The 15924-nt window shown below is 38.3% G+C and overlaps 4 protein-coding genes across 4 annotated transcripts; 3 read left to right on the top strand and 1 right to left on the bottom strand.

Annotated features, from left to right (window-relative positions):
• Positions 1–2970: 2970 nt before the first annotated feature.
• Positions 2971–5619, top strand: LOC306992883 (histone H1-like; the record flags this gene model as incomplete). Its single annotated transcript, XM_079602148.1, has 2 exons — positions 2971–3360; positions 5365–5619. 2 exons carry the CDS (start codon positions 2971–2973, stop codon positions 5617–5619), a joined length of 645 nt encoding a protein of 214 aa, XP_079458274.1.
• Positions 5620–5787: 168 nt separating this feature from the next.
• Positions 5788–6653, top strand: LOC306992725 (histone H2A). The gene has a single exon (XM_079601881.1). It carries the CDS (start codon positions 6201–6203, stop codon positions 6585–6587), a length of 387 nt encoding a protein of 128 aa, XP_079458007.1. The 5' UTR covers positions 5788–6200; the 3' UTR covers positions 6588–6653.
• A 723-nt stretch (positions 6654–7376) lies between these two features.
• Positions 7377–7877, top strand: LOC306992719 (histone H3.2). The gene has a single exon (XM_079601869.1). The coding sequence runs from the start codon at positions 7452–7454 to the stop codon at positions 7860–7862; it is 411 nt and encodes a 136-aa protein (XP_079457995.1). The 5' UTR covers positions 7377–7451; the 3' UTR covers positions 7863–7877.
• An 840-nt stretch (positions 7878–8717) lies between these two features.
• On the bottom strand, positions 8718–9051 carry LOC306992866 (histone H4; the record flags this gene model as incomplete). Its single annotated transcript, XM_079602128.1, has 1 exon — positions 8718–9051. The coding sequence occupies one exon, from the start codon at positions 9049–9051 to the stop codon at positions 8740–8742; it is 312 nt and encodes a 103-aa protein (XP_079458254.1). The 3' UTR covers positions 8718–8739.
• Between the last annotated feature and the right edge of the window lie 6873 nt (positions 9052–15924).

Genomic DNA, 15924 nt, shown 5'->3' with positions numbered 1-15924 from the left:
TTTTCCTATGAACACTTATTTGTTCATCGCATGTTGCGCCAAGAACACATTAATTTGCAAATTAGAATTAGATGCATTGTGTTGAATGGAAATGGCATTTATGGCATGTTTACAGGCATAAAGTATGCATGAAGAAAAATGGTATATCAATTAATTACATTATTTCTTTAATAGCATCGCTGATAATCCTTGTAAAATATGCATGGAAAATAATATGTAAAGTATAATTAATAAAATAAATAAACGTTGACTATTTTGGATACACAAGTTAGAAAAATATCACTGCTTGATCTGTTGTTTTGTCTTTTTAAAGATATTCCATTATTTAGTTAGAGTTTATTATAGTTTATTTAAAAAGTTGACAATTTTTTTCGTTTTATAGAAATAATGTCAGTGGAGATTTGTTAGCTTAAAATATAATAAGCCTGGAGTTTCACACATTCAACACATATTTATCAGATAATATAGTCTCTGTCTCCGCTTTTACTGACACTCAAGTTTGAAATAACCATGTTCGTGTGTAGAAAAAAATATGAGATGAAATTGCATCACTGTACATTTCTCATTTATAGGCCTATTAATAAACTTGATCATACACTGCTCATTTACATCATATTACAGACTTACATCACATTACTCACTTATAGTATAAGTATACTCACTATTACATACTCCCATACATCACAGTGCTCACTTATATTGCACTGCTCATGTTTATGTGACCGGTCTTCATTTCACTCTGCGTTGTGTTTGTTAGATGGAGACCGGGCAACAGAAATAACTGAAGCCGGATTTTATTCTGCATGAATAAAAAGACAATTGAAATACAAGCTGGAATCTGTGGCCTTCTCTCAATTCAGCCTCTCTTCAGTTGCGCTTACTGCGAACTGCAGCACATTTTACACTTTTGATATGCATTTCAGTTTCTCAAATAAACAACTCAATAGTGTTTAACATATTTCATCAAAAAAAAATAAAGCATTTTACATAAATTCAAAACGATATTAACAGTAACATGAAAGAGAATATACCTGAATGAATAAAAAGACAATTGAAAAACAAGCTGGAATCTGTGGCCTTCTCTCAATCCAGCCTGTTAGTGAAAAGCATTATTTTAGCCAATGAGCTTGTAAGGTGCATTTAAGGTCCACCATATGAATCTGGAAATAGACTGGATCCTTCTGACTATGGTTACCCCAGGAGAAGGATGAGACAGGCAGACTAATATAAGCGTAGATGACAGAAACCATTGAAATATTCCTGGTAAAATATAAAATCAAATGTGTACTAAATAGATTATAAGATAACGATTCCCTAATATTAATTCAGGCCTAATGTTGTGGATTTTGTCTCACAGTCAATATGTGAAAAACATTGGTGAACTAAAGTGGGGAAACAGCAATTTAAACATACACTCTTCAAATTACATCAGCAACAATCAGTTAAAACATAAGTTCATCAAAGAGTTTTGCTCTCTGTTCAGAGTTAGTTGATCCTAGAGAAAAAAAAAACTGTGGCTTTCGAAGGTGTTGTTTTGGTCAGCTTGAAGCACACAAACATCATTCAAGCTTCTTTGTGACTCTTATCTTCATTCAGCAGATGATCTGTCACTCAGATTTTTTATTTTTTTATAATGTTTGAATAATATAAATTCACAAATTTGACTTGATAGTTTGTCTAAACGATCAATCAGAAGACTGAAGGCATGCATGTAGATCAGGTTTATAATTTATATCAAATATGATAAAGCCCGCTTGGTTTCACCCAAGATTTCTGTCATCATTTACTCGCCCTAATGTTGTTCCAAACCTCAATGGCTTTCCACAAAACTGAGACCTGCAGCAAAACAAAATAATTAAATTGTTTTAACACCATTAAATGTGTTCTGTTACAGTCTGAGCAAATTTGAGTGGAGACCCAGATGCAGTGATTTACTGAAACCTTAACAAACCGGACGAGAGACCTGTAAACACAACACTAATCCATTATCCTCATCATTTTAGTTCACACTATCATTTAAAAAAGAAAAACAACCTGTCTAAATAAATAAAATATTATGGCCCATTGTGGGCAAAATATCTTTATGAACCTCTACAGGCAGATAACTACAACAACATAATATTTCAATCTAAATATTGTCCGACTTTATAATAACTATGATATGAATTAGCATGTTTAAACTTAAATTATGACCTGTGCTGTCTCTTGGTTTAAAGGAGCATCAATTTACACCATTTCTTTGCACATGGAGATGTGATGAATGTGACTAAGAGATGAATGACGAATCAGGAGACACAAATACTTTATTACAATTCAAATGTTTATGTCGTGACATGATGTTGGACTACATAAACTATGTCTTTAACGTGTTTAATGAGATAGAATATGGATACTTTGCTGACCGAAGATGATGGCCAGACATGAGAGTCACAGACAGACTCGGAGACTCCGGATGATGTTCGTGTGCTTCAATCTGCCCAAAGCAACAGCTGTATGAAAGCCTCCTAAGGCTCATCACTGATGCTGATTTAATTAAAGTCTCTTTCAGACTGTTTGCTGAACACACAGAGGACGCATTCAGGCTTGCATCACCTTTTTCATTAAAACTATCCATCAGATTTGCACGCTGCTTTTCCCCGCGGCTGATGCTCGCTTTGGATTTGGTCTGACAAAGGCAAAAGTAACGTTTCCTCTTCGCGTTTTTTAGTCTCTAAAGAAAGCCCAGAACCTCTGCTTGGTTTTCACTTAATTTTTACTGTGATAAACTATTTAACGGCTCCAGTTCTGTTCCAAATGTAAGAGAAGAAAACACAAGCGTCAGCGAGCAGCAGACACCGAGCGGGGCAGGTTGAGTCTACGAGGTTCTCATGTGTTGTTTAAGACCGCAGCGCCGCTCAAGCGCTGTTCAGTCATTGCTGAAACCAGAAAGTGTTTGAAAGACTACAGATCCGATCTGACAGAGAGAGAAAAATGGCAGAAACCGCCCCAGCTCCCGCTGCTGCCTCCCCGGCTAAAGCGCCCAAGAAGAAGTCCGCTGTGAAAGCCAAGAAAGCAGGTCCAGGCGTCGGCGAGCTGATCGTCAAGGCTGTGTCCGCATCCAAGGAAAGGAGCGGTGTGTCCCTCGCCGCCCTGAAGAAAGCGCTCGCTGCCGGTGGATACGATGTGGAGAAGAACAACTCCCGCGTCAAGACCGCCATCAAGAGCCTGGTGACTAAAGGCACTCTGGTTCAGGTCAAAGGGACCGGCGCCTCGGGCTCCTTCAAGCTCAACAAGCAGCAAGCCGAGACCAAGAAGAAACCAGCCAAGAAAGCGGCTCTTAAAGCCAAGAAGCCCGCAGCCAAGAAACCCGCTGCCGCTAAGATATGGAGACAGATTAGAATCATTAATAATTCACGCAGAAAACCTGATTTACACATGCGTAGACAATTTCACATGCATGAAACCTAATTCACATACACACAAAAAAAATTCACGTGCGTGGAAAAAATGTTTCCCCACAAAAACCAATTCACATGCGCAAAATAAATTTATATATTCATAAAATACATTTCACAAATGCAAAACACAATTCGTAGATATACAACTGTGTGCAAAAACCTTTGAGTGTTTAAAATGTACGAGTTGATCCCTGAATGTGGACGTGCAATCGTCATTCACGTGTGAATCGCCTCGGATGTGTGTGTGTGTGTTTTTGAGACTTTCCTGGCAGAGCTCTTGACCCACGCGGGTCTGTCGTACTCATTAGCCAATCAGATGCGAGCTTACCATTCAACCAATCATATATGGAATCCCCTGAGAGTGCATTCGAGGAGCACGGTTCTGCGCACCATTTGCGCAATACGGATTAATTAGAACGGAAATGAAGCTTTCAATCCAGCGAAGAACGGGTACGAGTTTAGTTTATATCGTTTACTCCAGAGGTGCCCAATCCTGCTCCTGGCGATCGACTGTCCTGCACAGTTCATCTCCAACCCTAATCAAACACACCTGGAGCAACCAATTAAGGTCTTCAGAGCACGTCAGGATCACTTGAAAATTAAAGGCAGGTGTGTTTGATTAGGGTTGGAGATGAACTGTGCAGGACAGTAGTGGTGGGCAGATCGAGGCTTCGTGAAGCAATGAAACAGTTGAACCAAATGTGCCATATTGTGTCGAGGCTTCGAATCAATCCGACACCCGTCTCCACGGTGACATCTAGTGGTCACTTGCAGGTGTTGATCCTGAAACAACCTTGACGAGCCATTAAAAAAATGTTTTTTTTTTAATTATTATTGTATTTTTCTAATATGTGACGCTTGTAACCTATAAAAAATCCTCTCACAAGGGACACTTGTTGCTGGCATACAAAGACATTTTTTAGCTAGGACATACAAATGAGGAAAGATTACTGCTCTCTCTTTCCAGTAAGTTAGTGGATCATGAGTTCTGGGCATCTATCTATCCAAATCTATCTATCTATGTATTTATCTATATGAATCTATCTATGTATCTAGATATGTATCTATAATCTATCTATGTACCTAGATATGCATCTATATGTATTTATATATGTAGGCTATCTATAAACTATCTATAGCCTATATGTATCTATCTATTAATCTAGCTGTCTATATTTATATCTATCTATTGATGTGTCACTATGTAGGCTATACTCTGTCTGTCTCTAGCCTATCAGTCAATGTGTTGTGTAAATTTAAATGTAAGCCTAGCCTATAGCTAACTAATCAAATCGCACTATGTCACTATATCACCAAAAATCCGCTATCTCAAAATCAAACTGTAAACGATAAACCGTGTATACTCAGACTTTTATTAAATAAACTAAACTCGTACCCGTTCTTCGCTGGATTGAAAGCTTAATTTCCGTTCTAATTAATCCGTATTGCGCAAATGGTGCGCAGAACCGTGCTCCTCGAATGCACTCTCAGGGGATTCCATATATGATTGGTTGAATGGTAAGCTCGCATCTGATTGGCTAATGAGTACGACAGACCCGCGTGGGTCAAGAGCTCTGCCAGGAAAGTCTCAAAAACACACACACACACATCCGAGGCGATTCACACGTGAATGACGATTGCACGTCCACATTCAGGGATCAACTCGTACATTTTAAACACTCAAAGGTTTTTGCACACAGTTGTATATCTACGAATTGTGTTTTGCATTTGTGAAATGTATTTTATGAATATATACATTTATTTTGCGCATGTGAATTGGTTTTTGTGGGGAAACATTTTTTCCACGCACGTGAATTTTTTTTGTGTGTACGTGAATTAGGTTTCATGCATGTGAAATTGTCTACGCATGTGTAAATCAGGTTTTCTGCGTGAATTATTAATGATTCTAATCTGTCTCCATACTAAGAAGCCCAAAACTGCAGCAGCAAAGAAGCCCGTCGCTAAGAAATCCCCGAAGAAGGTAAAGAAACCCGCCGCTAAAAAGGCAACGAAGAGTCCCAAGAAGGCAAAGAAACCAGCGACTCCTAAGAAAGCAGCGACTCCTAAGAAAGCAGCCAAGAGCCCGAAAAAGGCAAAGGCAGCCAAACCCAAAACTGCGAAACCAAAAGCAGCAAAGACTAAAGCCGCCAAACCTAAAAAGGCAGCTCCCAAAAAGAAATAAGTAACTTGTTTTTTTTCTCAACGGCTCTTTTAAGAGCCGACCACAAACAAATAGCCAATAATGTGCCTTTCGACTTTAGATTTTTAAGTTGGCTGAAGTTGTATTTGGGTAAAACGTAATACATATTTTTAATTCATAAGAAATTAATTGAAAATGTCCAAAAAACTTATGAGGGTTCAAACAGTGAAAACAGGCCAAAAAAGATGTTGTATAGCAGTAAAATATACATTTAGGATAATCATACTGTACAGTATCAGATCTGGTCTTAATATAGCGATAAGTTTTGCTAGGAACAGTGGATAATATACATTTTGTGTACTTTTCATTTGTATGTAATCTCTTCATTCTTACTCAATATATAAATATACGTACTCCAATACTTGATATTATTCACGCCAAAAGGGGGCTGGGCTTTGGAGAGAAGTTCAGTGATTGGTTTGAATCTTATCGCAGTCTAAACCAATGGGCGACTGGCACTCCCGTTTAAAGACAGCATGTGGAGGAGGCAGACACATTATCATTCTGCACTCTTGAGCAGTGATTTTATTTTTTGGAACTAACTGATTTAAATATAAACAACAATGAGCGGAAGAGGTAAAACAGGCGGAAAGGCTCGTGCTAAGGCCAAGACTCGCTCTTCCAGGGCGGGACTGCAGTTCCCCGTCGGCCGTGTTCACAGGCTTCTCCGCAAAGGCAACTATGCCCAGCGCGTCGGTGCCGGTGCTCCGGTGTATTTGGCCGCTGTGCTCGAGTATCTGACCGCTGAGATCCTGGAGTTGGCTGGAAACGCCGCTCGGGACAACAAGAAGACCCGCATCATCCCTCGACACCTGCAGCTGGCGGTGCGCAACGACGAGGAGCTGAACAAGCTTCTGGGCGGCGTGACCATCGCTCAGGGCGGCGTGTTGCCCAACATTCAGGCCGTGCTGCTGCCCAAGAAGACTGAGAAGCCCGCGAAGGCCAAGTAACCCGACCGAGCGTCTCTTCAAACCAAAGGCTCTTTTAAGAGCCACACAATTTCTCCCCAAGAGAGTGAATTCATTCGTCCAATTTTTATTTGATTTTATGAATGAGGTTAAATTTGATCATATATTTATATGGCAGAAGAATATCAATTAATTGACAGTTCTTGTTCTATACAATTACTGTCAATAAAAATTAAATCGTACCTCAGGTTGAAGATTTGTTTATAGAAGCTACTGCTCTTTTCTGTTGTCTGAGATTCCATTCTAAATCTCTTTATTTTCAATGATGCATTTCAATGATATATCTATATAAAAAATATATGTATATGACTAGAAACACATGCCCTTAAAGAATTTCAATGAGTGACATGTTTTATTGTTATCCACTCACTGCACTATTTGTAAGGATTTAATGAATGTATTCTGAAAGTGCATATAGTTGTATTAGCATGGCTAAACATTTAAACTGATATTGAAATACAAATACATTTTGTACTTATCTTAGTTATTAGTTCCACAAGTCCAAATATACACTTTCAATAATATTTTTTAAATCAATCACGGCTTTTGCTGTACGGATTTATTCAGTATGCCTATTCTATTTTCATGCATTCAAAAGAAAAACAAATGATGTTTGGGCGGGAATCACAAACTGTCGTCTCTTGTTTGAAAACAGGAGGCGAAACGTTACAGCCATTGGCCCACTGTCATTTTGAGATGCCAGAAATAACCAATCGAATGCCTCTGAAGCAAAGCCATCCAATGAGCGCTTGGCAGCTCTACGCTTAAATAGCGCTCTGTTCATTGAACAAGTCATTCTTTCGCCCAGTTCACATTTCACTGCAGCAACAGAACTCCTCCGAAACAATGGCAAGAACTAAGCAGACCGCTCGTAAGTCCACCGGAGGAAAAGCCCCGAGGAAGCAGCTGGCCACTAAAGCCGCCCGTAAGAGCGCACCCGCCACCGGCGGCGTCAAGAAGCCTCACCGTTACAGGCCCGGTACCGTGGCGCTGAGAGAGATCCGCCGTTATCAGAAATCCACTGAACTGCTGATCCGCAAACTGCCCTTCCAGCGTCTGGTGAGAGAAATCGCTCAAGATTTCAAGACGGATCTGCGCTTCCAGAGCTCGGCTGTCATGGCCCTGCAGGAGGCGAGCGAGGCTTATTTGGTGGGTCTGTTTGAGGACACCAACTTGTGCGCCATCCACGCCAAGAGAGTCACCATCATGCCCAAAGACATCCAGCTGGCCCGCCGCATCCGCGGAGAGCGCGCTTAGATCCGCAGCAGTCACACAAACCCAAAGGCTCTTTTAAGAGCCACCTCAATAACTTAAAGAGAGATGTTTTTAAAGGGTCTTTATTATATTATGCAAATTGTTTGATTTCTGCTGTAATAAAACTTTTATAGTAACGGATGATAACTGCGCAAACTTTTATACTTTGTTCAAGGTCGCACACAGTTTTATTCAATTAAATTTTTAAAATAAATAGTATGCAGAAGGTAATGTCACGATGCTTGTTTGTTACTTGAATTATTATTTTTTTAAGCACGCTTTGCAGGACAACTGGACTTTATTGGAGTGTAGAGACTTCTCCCTGCAGATTCATGGGTCGAGTGTGAGATCCAGCTCCTCTCTGAATGTAATTTGGCTGTGATGTGTGAAGTTGGACTAGTGGTTCTCAACGGGGGCGTTGGAAGCAAGATTTTGGAAAGGGGCATAAAATATATCTATAGTAAAAGTATATCTACCGGCTTCAGGTCTGTTACGCCTCCCCATACTCCATAATTTACCAAGTCCATTGTTTTAGTTTCATTTTCTCTCATTTTTTTTCCGTAAGTGGATTGTGAATAATTTCAGAACAGTGAATTCTTTCTTACAGTGATAATTATAAAGTTTATTTTGATGCAAAAATAGCACTGTATTATACAATAATCTACAATATACGTATTTAAACAAATACCACTCAGTTCAAAGACTTTTAACTCGTAAGCATAACACTGTGATAGAAAATTTATAATTCCTAATTCTTATTTGCTTAAGAAATCACTTACGGCAACGTTTAAAACACATTAACTAAATAGAAACTCGTTCTTAGTGTAAATGTGGGTGGCTCTTAAAAGAGCCGTTGGGTTTTTTCTTCTTCGTGGATCTCTTAACCGCCGAACCCGTACAGGGTGCGTCCCTGTCGCTTCAGCGCGTACACAACATCCATGGCGGTGACGGTCTTTCTCTTGGCGTGTTCAGTGTAAGTCACAGCATCACGAATGACGTTCTCCAGAAACACCTTCAACACACCGCGCGTCTCTTCATAGATCAGGCCAGAGATACGCTTGACGCCGCCACGACGAGCAAGACGCCGAATAGCGGGTTTAGTTATTCCCTGGATATTATCGCGGAGAACCTTTCGGTGCCGCTTAGCGCCTCCTTTCCCGAGTCCTTTCCCGCCTTTTCCTCTTCCAGACATGACGACAGACAATCTTCAAGTCACAACAAGCGAATGTGGAATAACATGCTGGGGAAGAGGTGTTTATAGTCAGCTAGCGGACCTAGTTGAAACCACAACAATGGGCGGTTCTATTAAACTTCACCGGTTACGCATTTCCAAGTCCAGTTTAGTCTCCCCATGCTTGATAGTGTAAATAAATGCGGTTTAAGTAACATTGGTAAGAAAATACACACTTTCATTTTATGAAAAAAGGCTGAACAATTTGCAACAGAAGCAAACTCACCTGATTTTGTATCCTCAATATGTCCCGAGTAAGGAAAAAAAAAGCCCAGAAGAATCCCATTAGGGGAAAGTTTAGAAAAAGACCCAATATAGCCTAATCATTATTTTTCTCATGTTAATGGGCTAAACAATTTAACCTTTAGATATCACCATGAAAATGACTGAGTTGCTTATTTGCATGAAGACAAACAAAAATGTATTACAAGTTTTTTTTTTTTTTACATTCTAAACAACAGATCTAAACATTGGGTATAGCCAGGTGAAAATGTCTTGTTGAATCTTGTCGACATATAACAGTAAAATACTTAACGTTAAGGTCTGAATAGAACCCATTGGCTACCCATGAGCATAAATACATAGAGGCAGGAATAAGTACTTTAAACCAGTATCGATTAATTTGTATTGCAGAGATGAGGTTTGGGGCTGTGTCCGTGGGACTGTTTCTGGGGGTTCACTTTTTATTTGACCTACCCTTTGTCTTTTGCATTCTCCTTACCATTGTCTCCTGTTCTTCCCTTAGACTGAAACAGTCCCATGGACCCAGCCCCAAACCCCATCTCTGCAATAATAATACTGGTGTAATACTCAGTAAACAATACTGGTTTAAAGTAGGCTATGTCTTCCTGCCTATATGTATTAGTCATGGGTAGCCTAAATGGGTTCAATTCAGACCTTAACATTAAGTATTTTACTGTTATATGTCAACAAGATTCAACAAGACATTTTGACCTGGCTATACCCAATGTTAGATCTGTTGTGGTATTTATGCAAATTAGCACATACACAATTAGATTATGCTCCGTTTGCCCATGTTAACAAGTAATTGCAAAAAACGTTTTTGTTTGTCTTGATGTAAGTAATCAACTCAGCAATTTTCATGGCGAAATCTAAAGGTTAACATTTTTAGCCTATTCACATGAAAAAAATAATGAATAGGCGTATTAGGATATATTTGGGTCTTTTTCTAAACTTTCCCCTAATGGGTTTCTTCTGGGCTTTTTTTCTTTACTCAGGACATATTGTGGATACAAAATCAGTTGAGTTTGCTTCTGTTGCAACTTGTTAGGTTGACCCCCATTTTGTCTTAAAATGACAGAAACCTCCACTTTTGGTATGGCAATATGTCTTAAAATGTATTTATTTTTCCAACATTTAAACTTAGACCACATTATTAGATTACCATTTGACTTTATGAATACAAATAAATGACAGCTTAATTTTTTTTATATATTTTTTTGTGCATTTATTCAAAGACCGCATGTAGCCTACCATTTTTGTTACCTTACTTCTTTGTTACCTTACTTCTTTGGCATTATTAAAGGTTTTATGAAATATTATTTAAAAAAATCTTTCAGCACATGTAGTCAGAGTTACAGAAAAATAAAATAATGCAACAAATATGGAGATTATGTTTTATTTATTTTAATGAGGTTTGTTAAAAGTGTGCTTGAATGATGTTAGTTCATTTGTGCAACCATGTATTTGCTATAACAATGAAAATATTTGAAAACCAGTTAAAATCATCAAGTAATGATGCAATCCTTTAAATCTTAACTTTTGAGTGTAAGCAGAATTAAATGGATGTAAAATTATCATCATGTCATATGTGATATTTTATTTAATGTGACAGAAAAAAAAGACAGTAACACCAGTGACACAATTAATCACCAAAGCATAAGACCAAAGATATTTTTTCTTCAACTATAATTAGATGAGACTAAATTGTTACATTTGACATACAATCTAAATGAATAGCTTTAATGTTTATCTATAAATGGGAGTCAAGTGTTACTGGTGTTACCCATAAGAAAGGTGACACCAGTGGCAGTGACAGTAACACCAGTGACAATTTTAATAAAAAAATAATTTTACAAAATGGCTGCTGCAATGAATCAAACCACATGTTGTCAATCATGGTATACTAACTGAATTAAATGGTTTAATCCATTTGTATTCTAGTTTTTTTTACACACAATTCCTTAACAATAAAGTAGGTCAGATTCATACCAGTGAGTTCAACTAAAAACTTAAATGTGAAAGTTTCTGATAACTGAAGAGACAGTGGATTTACTATGGACCTTTCTTCATAGTTATTCAGGAAATTGGAAGGAGGAAGTCAAGTGATGTCATCAGTGTGATTTTTATTTCAAAATACGAGATTTTTGTTTTTAACGGTAACACCAGTGACAACTCAGGGGACCACTACTTTCATTATAAATGTTTATTATATTTATTTGGCATTTAGTTTTTTTTATGTCATCTACATAATATATGTGATAGTTATTGTCACAGTGAGGCTCTGTGACTAGAGACTCTTATTTTGGAGAAGCCTCTTATGACGACACTGGACTGAGAACATACATACTTTTCACACTAACATCCTAACACTATCTGTTTTGTGCATATTTTAACGCAGATATATGTGTGTCACTGATTGTGTATTGCTTCGTGTTGTACCTGTCCTCTCCATGTCATTTTTCTTTAGTTTAACGTTTACTGGGTTATTCATTTCTCTTTGTTGATTTATGTATTGTTAAGAACTCAAACAAGACCGGTAACCATGTTAAATGTTTATTTATTTTCAACTAACCACTTGCATAATAAATTGTCATACTTACGTACTGGAACATTTTACTTTACCAAACAGACAAAACCCAGTCACTGTAACTGCCACCATTTTTGAATACCTCTTTCCCGCCAATAGTAGGCACAGTTCATTGTTCTCATGTGTGAGGGGGAGATTGGGGTTCTGTTAAATTCTTTGTTAAACATTGTTTAACGTTAATAATTGAGTTTGTTTTGCTTTCAATGTTTATATATTTTGGTATTATTCTAACAATTTATATCTTTGTTAATGTTAAATCTATTTAGTTTGGTCTTGCTTAAATTCCTTTATTATCTTTATTTACCAAATGGTTTGGTCCAGATAGGAGGGGCTTAGCCTTTTTAAGAAGGCGCCTCAGTGTTGTTGGAGGCTCGTAGAGTGAGTGGTTGTGTAAGTTATTGCTCTGTTTTTGGGTCAATTTATTGGCATAGCCAAAGTTTGTATGCAGATAACTTTGAACAGTTTATTTTATTTTTATTTGTTTAGTTTTCTTTTTCTGATTTTCACTGTAAATACCAGATGCACTTATTGGATTAAACACTGAACTTTTGACCGCATTATCACGCCACTTCATTTTTACGCCTCCATCTGCCGGTACACCCAGAGCAGTGGTGCTGCTACTGTTGGTAACATCTTTGTGGCAGTTGGCACACCCCTGTCTCTGTTACAGTTATGTATGCATTATTGTATTTTAAATGGTGGAAAAACCATGTTATTGACCTCAGAATAAAGCATTTTCCCTCCGTACAGTACATGACCCTGGAGACAAGCTCAAATAAAAAACAAATATTGCCACATTGATGGCTAAAGAAGGTGTTTTGTCCCAATAACATATTGTTGTATTTTAAAATATAAAGAAATTGTAATCTAAAGTGTTTTAAGTGTAATATTTATGTAAAGGCTATAGGGACAGAAAAATTTACATTTCCATAGAATTACCCATATGTAAATATAACTATATGTAATAAACATGCATAACTAAATAGTATAATACTAAAAGACTTCTGAAACCGAACCATCATTCACTTCGGTTAATTTGCTTTTATATTTAATTAGGGAAATAAAACAGACATTTATTTATAAGACCTCCGGACATTTACATGCTCATAATAAAAAAATACGATAGAAATCGCCTTTCATATATGAGCCTTTGGGTTTGTATGACTGATATGATCTATTTAAGCGGATGCGGCGGGCCAGCTGGATGTCTTTGGGCATGATGATGTACGTCCTTCTCTTACTACAAGAGCCATCTAGCCAAGGCCCACCTTTTGCACTATAGGCGTAACAATGCTTGTGGTGTGACAGGGTATATAGCAGCATAGCAGGCTATCTTCAAAAAGCCTCCCATGCAGATATCTCATGGGCGTTGCCAGGCCTTTTCTCTCCAGAAAGTAAGAAGCAGTATGCTCAGGCCTCCGCCCTTTAGAGCTGAGTATTGCGGCTAGTTTATCCAGCTAGGCCTTAAAATGAAAATTTTTTTTTTTTCCGCTGAGCCCCTTGAATAAAATAATTCAAGTCATAAGGTTGAATGTCATTGGCTGCTTATTGTGGCCTCAATTTCCTTTGGTTTAGTAGCAAATGTAAAATCTGTCTTGTAAACAATACAAGATCATATAGGCCTCAACCCTAATACATTCTTTAGGGTCATGCTGATAGTACTCCCCTAGTTAGGGTCTTTATTTAGAGAACTTCGCTAGCCATAGCTCGTATGATATCACCCTTCACCACGCAGGCTCAGGTAGAGACAGATTGGTTACTGCCTCCCACTTGGGATGGTTGAGTATGCTCCCTCAGAGCCGAAGCACTGCCTGGGCTGATGCCCATGACATTCAAAGCTGTAGGCCTTACTTTAGGCCTCCTCGATAGGCCGGTAGCATAATATTGTACCGTATATAATCAAATATAAGACGACCCTGAATATAAGACGCTGGAGGTGCTCCCCTTATTAGGGTCCTTGTCAGAGTGCCCAGCCTCCAGAGGGCTTTGAAGCACTATGTAGATCCAGGATCGAGTAGAGTCACTCCCCTCGTTCGCAAGGGTTAGAAAGCGCTATCCTGCGTTCTACTCTCCAGGATGCCCGTCTCTATGATCCGGTCTGTGAGCGATCACTGCCACTATCTGCAGTCATCCCTATCTGATGCCTCATCAAGTGAGGCAAAATATGTTAGAGACTCTGTTTAGGAAACAGACAGGTTGTTGGCAAGACTAGGTCATTCAATTAGACCATGTCAGCCTCCCTGGTGGCATGTGGGGTTGATTTCATATCCCCCTCAGAAAGTGACTAGACGGGACTCCTTTGAGGAAGTCCATTAAAGCAGGGGTGGGGAACGTTGGTCCAGGAGGGCCATTGTCCTGCTGAGTTTGGCTCCAACCCTGAAAACAACTCACCTGATTGTAGCCTAAGAGATCCTGAAGACATTGATTAGCTTGTTCAGGTGTGTTTGGTTGGAACTAAACTCTGCAAGAGAGTGGCCCTCCAGGACCAACTTTCACCACCCCTGCCTTAAAGGAACCCCTTCCACGGAAGTCATATGTTCTCAGGGAACATAGGTTACATTCGTAACCTGAGACGACCGAGACACATATTAGATGTCACAAGATGATTTCTCTTTAATCACGGTCTGTCCTATGTGTGTGTGTGTGTGTGTGAACGAACACAATAAGAGTGAGAACAATCTCATGAACTGATCTGGAGAATATGATGTTCAAGTAGATGAACAGAGCCGTAACAACTTTAATAAATGAGTAGCTAAATATCTTAGACTGGATCTCTCTTTTCTTTATCTGTGTATTTCTGTGTGTAGTTTTGTCTCCTCCTCCTTCATCTCTTCTTTAAAACACAGGAAGTGTGTGTGTGTGTGTCACACAGCGCTGTTAAAACTGTCTATTAATGTGACAGTATGGGCTCCAGTGCACTGCCTCTCATCTGTGAGTATTTTATCTTCTATACTATCTTCTTTTTAGTTTTTCTGTGTCTAATGCAATGTGTTCAGCTGAAGGATAATATAACGATTGTTGTGTAGGAGAGTCTATAAATCCACAGTCTCACTTGTATTATTTATTGATCAGATTCAATGTGATGATGTTGCTTGTTGATCAGATAAAGAGTTTGATGATGCATTTATCTGTGTGATAATGTGAAAGCTGGAGGCAATGTGTGTGTTTTGTTGTAATATCTGTCTTCTTAAGTAGTTGAGATAAATCTGATTTATTTGAGTTATTGTTGAATGATGCTGTATCTTTAAATAATCTCTCCATCAGAGACTCAGAGAGTTTGAGAACAGAGACCGAACACACAATCAGCTTCTCGATCACTTCTCTTTCTCTCTGACTCTCTTATTGAGAAATAACTGCAAACATTATTTGAAAACTTAAATTTCATTGTCATTCTATGGACAATTAGTTTATCAAACAAAGTTGAGCTTTTCACAGAACTAACTTCTCTTTTCTGAGACTCTTTTCTCTTTTCTTTTCTTCTCTTTTCTGAGACACGCTTCAGTTATTTATAACCAGTTCGCCTGCACTTCATATTGTTGGATGAAGTCAGTTCACACGTGTGTCAGAAATAACCGCAGGTTTCCAGAAGAAGTTCATCACGTCGACATATGAACATGCTCCACCAATGCTTGACAATCAGACTTTTGTTGTCCTTTTAAACATATTGATTTAATCATATTTCAATCTAATACTTTTTTTTTTTTTTTTTGAGAAATGTCTTGATTGAACACTGTACTTGGGGGAAAAAACTGTATGTGAGCTATATTTCTTTAAATTTCACTTTTGATATATTACAAATATATTGATAGCCTACATTTTTTATGTGGTTTAAGGGGGTTTTCACACTAGTCTGTTTGAGAGACCTGGTCAACACATTAAAATAATGTGGTCTGAATATGGTTTGTTTTTGAGTCCTTTTATGAAGAACTGAGATCATTTAGTGTTGGCGTATGAACTATTTCTGACCGAGGCCAGAGCAAAAACAAACGAGGTGTGAAAATGCT

The sequence above is a fragment of the Phoxinus phoxinus genome (assembly GCF_949152265.1).
Source record: "Phoxinus phoxinus genome assembly, chromosome: 2".
Classification (NCBI taxonomy): Eukaryota; Metazoa; Chordata; class Actinopteri; order Cypriniformes; family Leuciscidae; genus Phoxinus; species Phoxinus phoxinus.
The sequence above is the reverse complement of the archived record's forward strand: the minus strand, read 5'-3'. Positions and strand labels throughout refer to the sequence as shown.

Coding starts and splice junctions, on each gene's coding strand:
- LOC306992725 (XM_079601881.1), top strand. CDS start 6,201: ATGAGCGGAAGAGGTAAAACAGGCGGAAAGGCTCGTGCTAAGGCCAAG.
- LOC306992719 (XM_079601869.1), top strand. CDS start 7,452: ATGGCAAGAACTAAGCAGACCGCTCGTAAGTCCACCGGAGGAAAAGCC.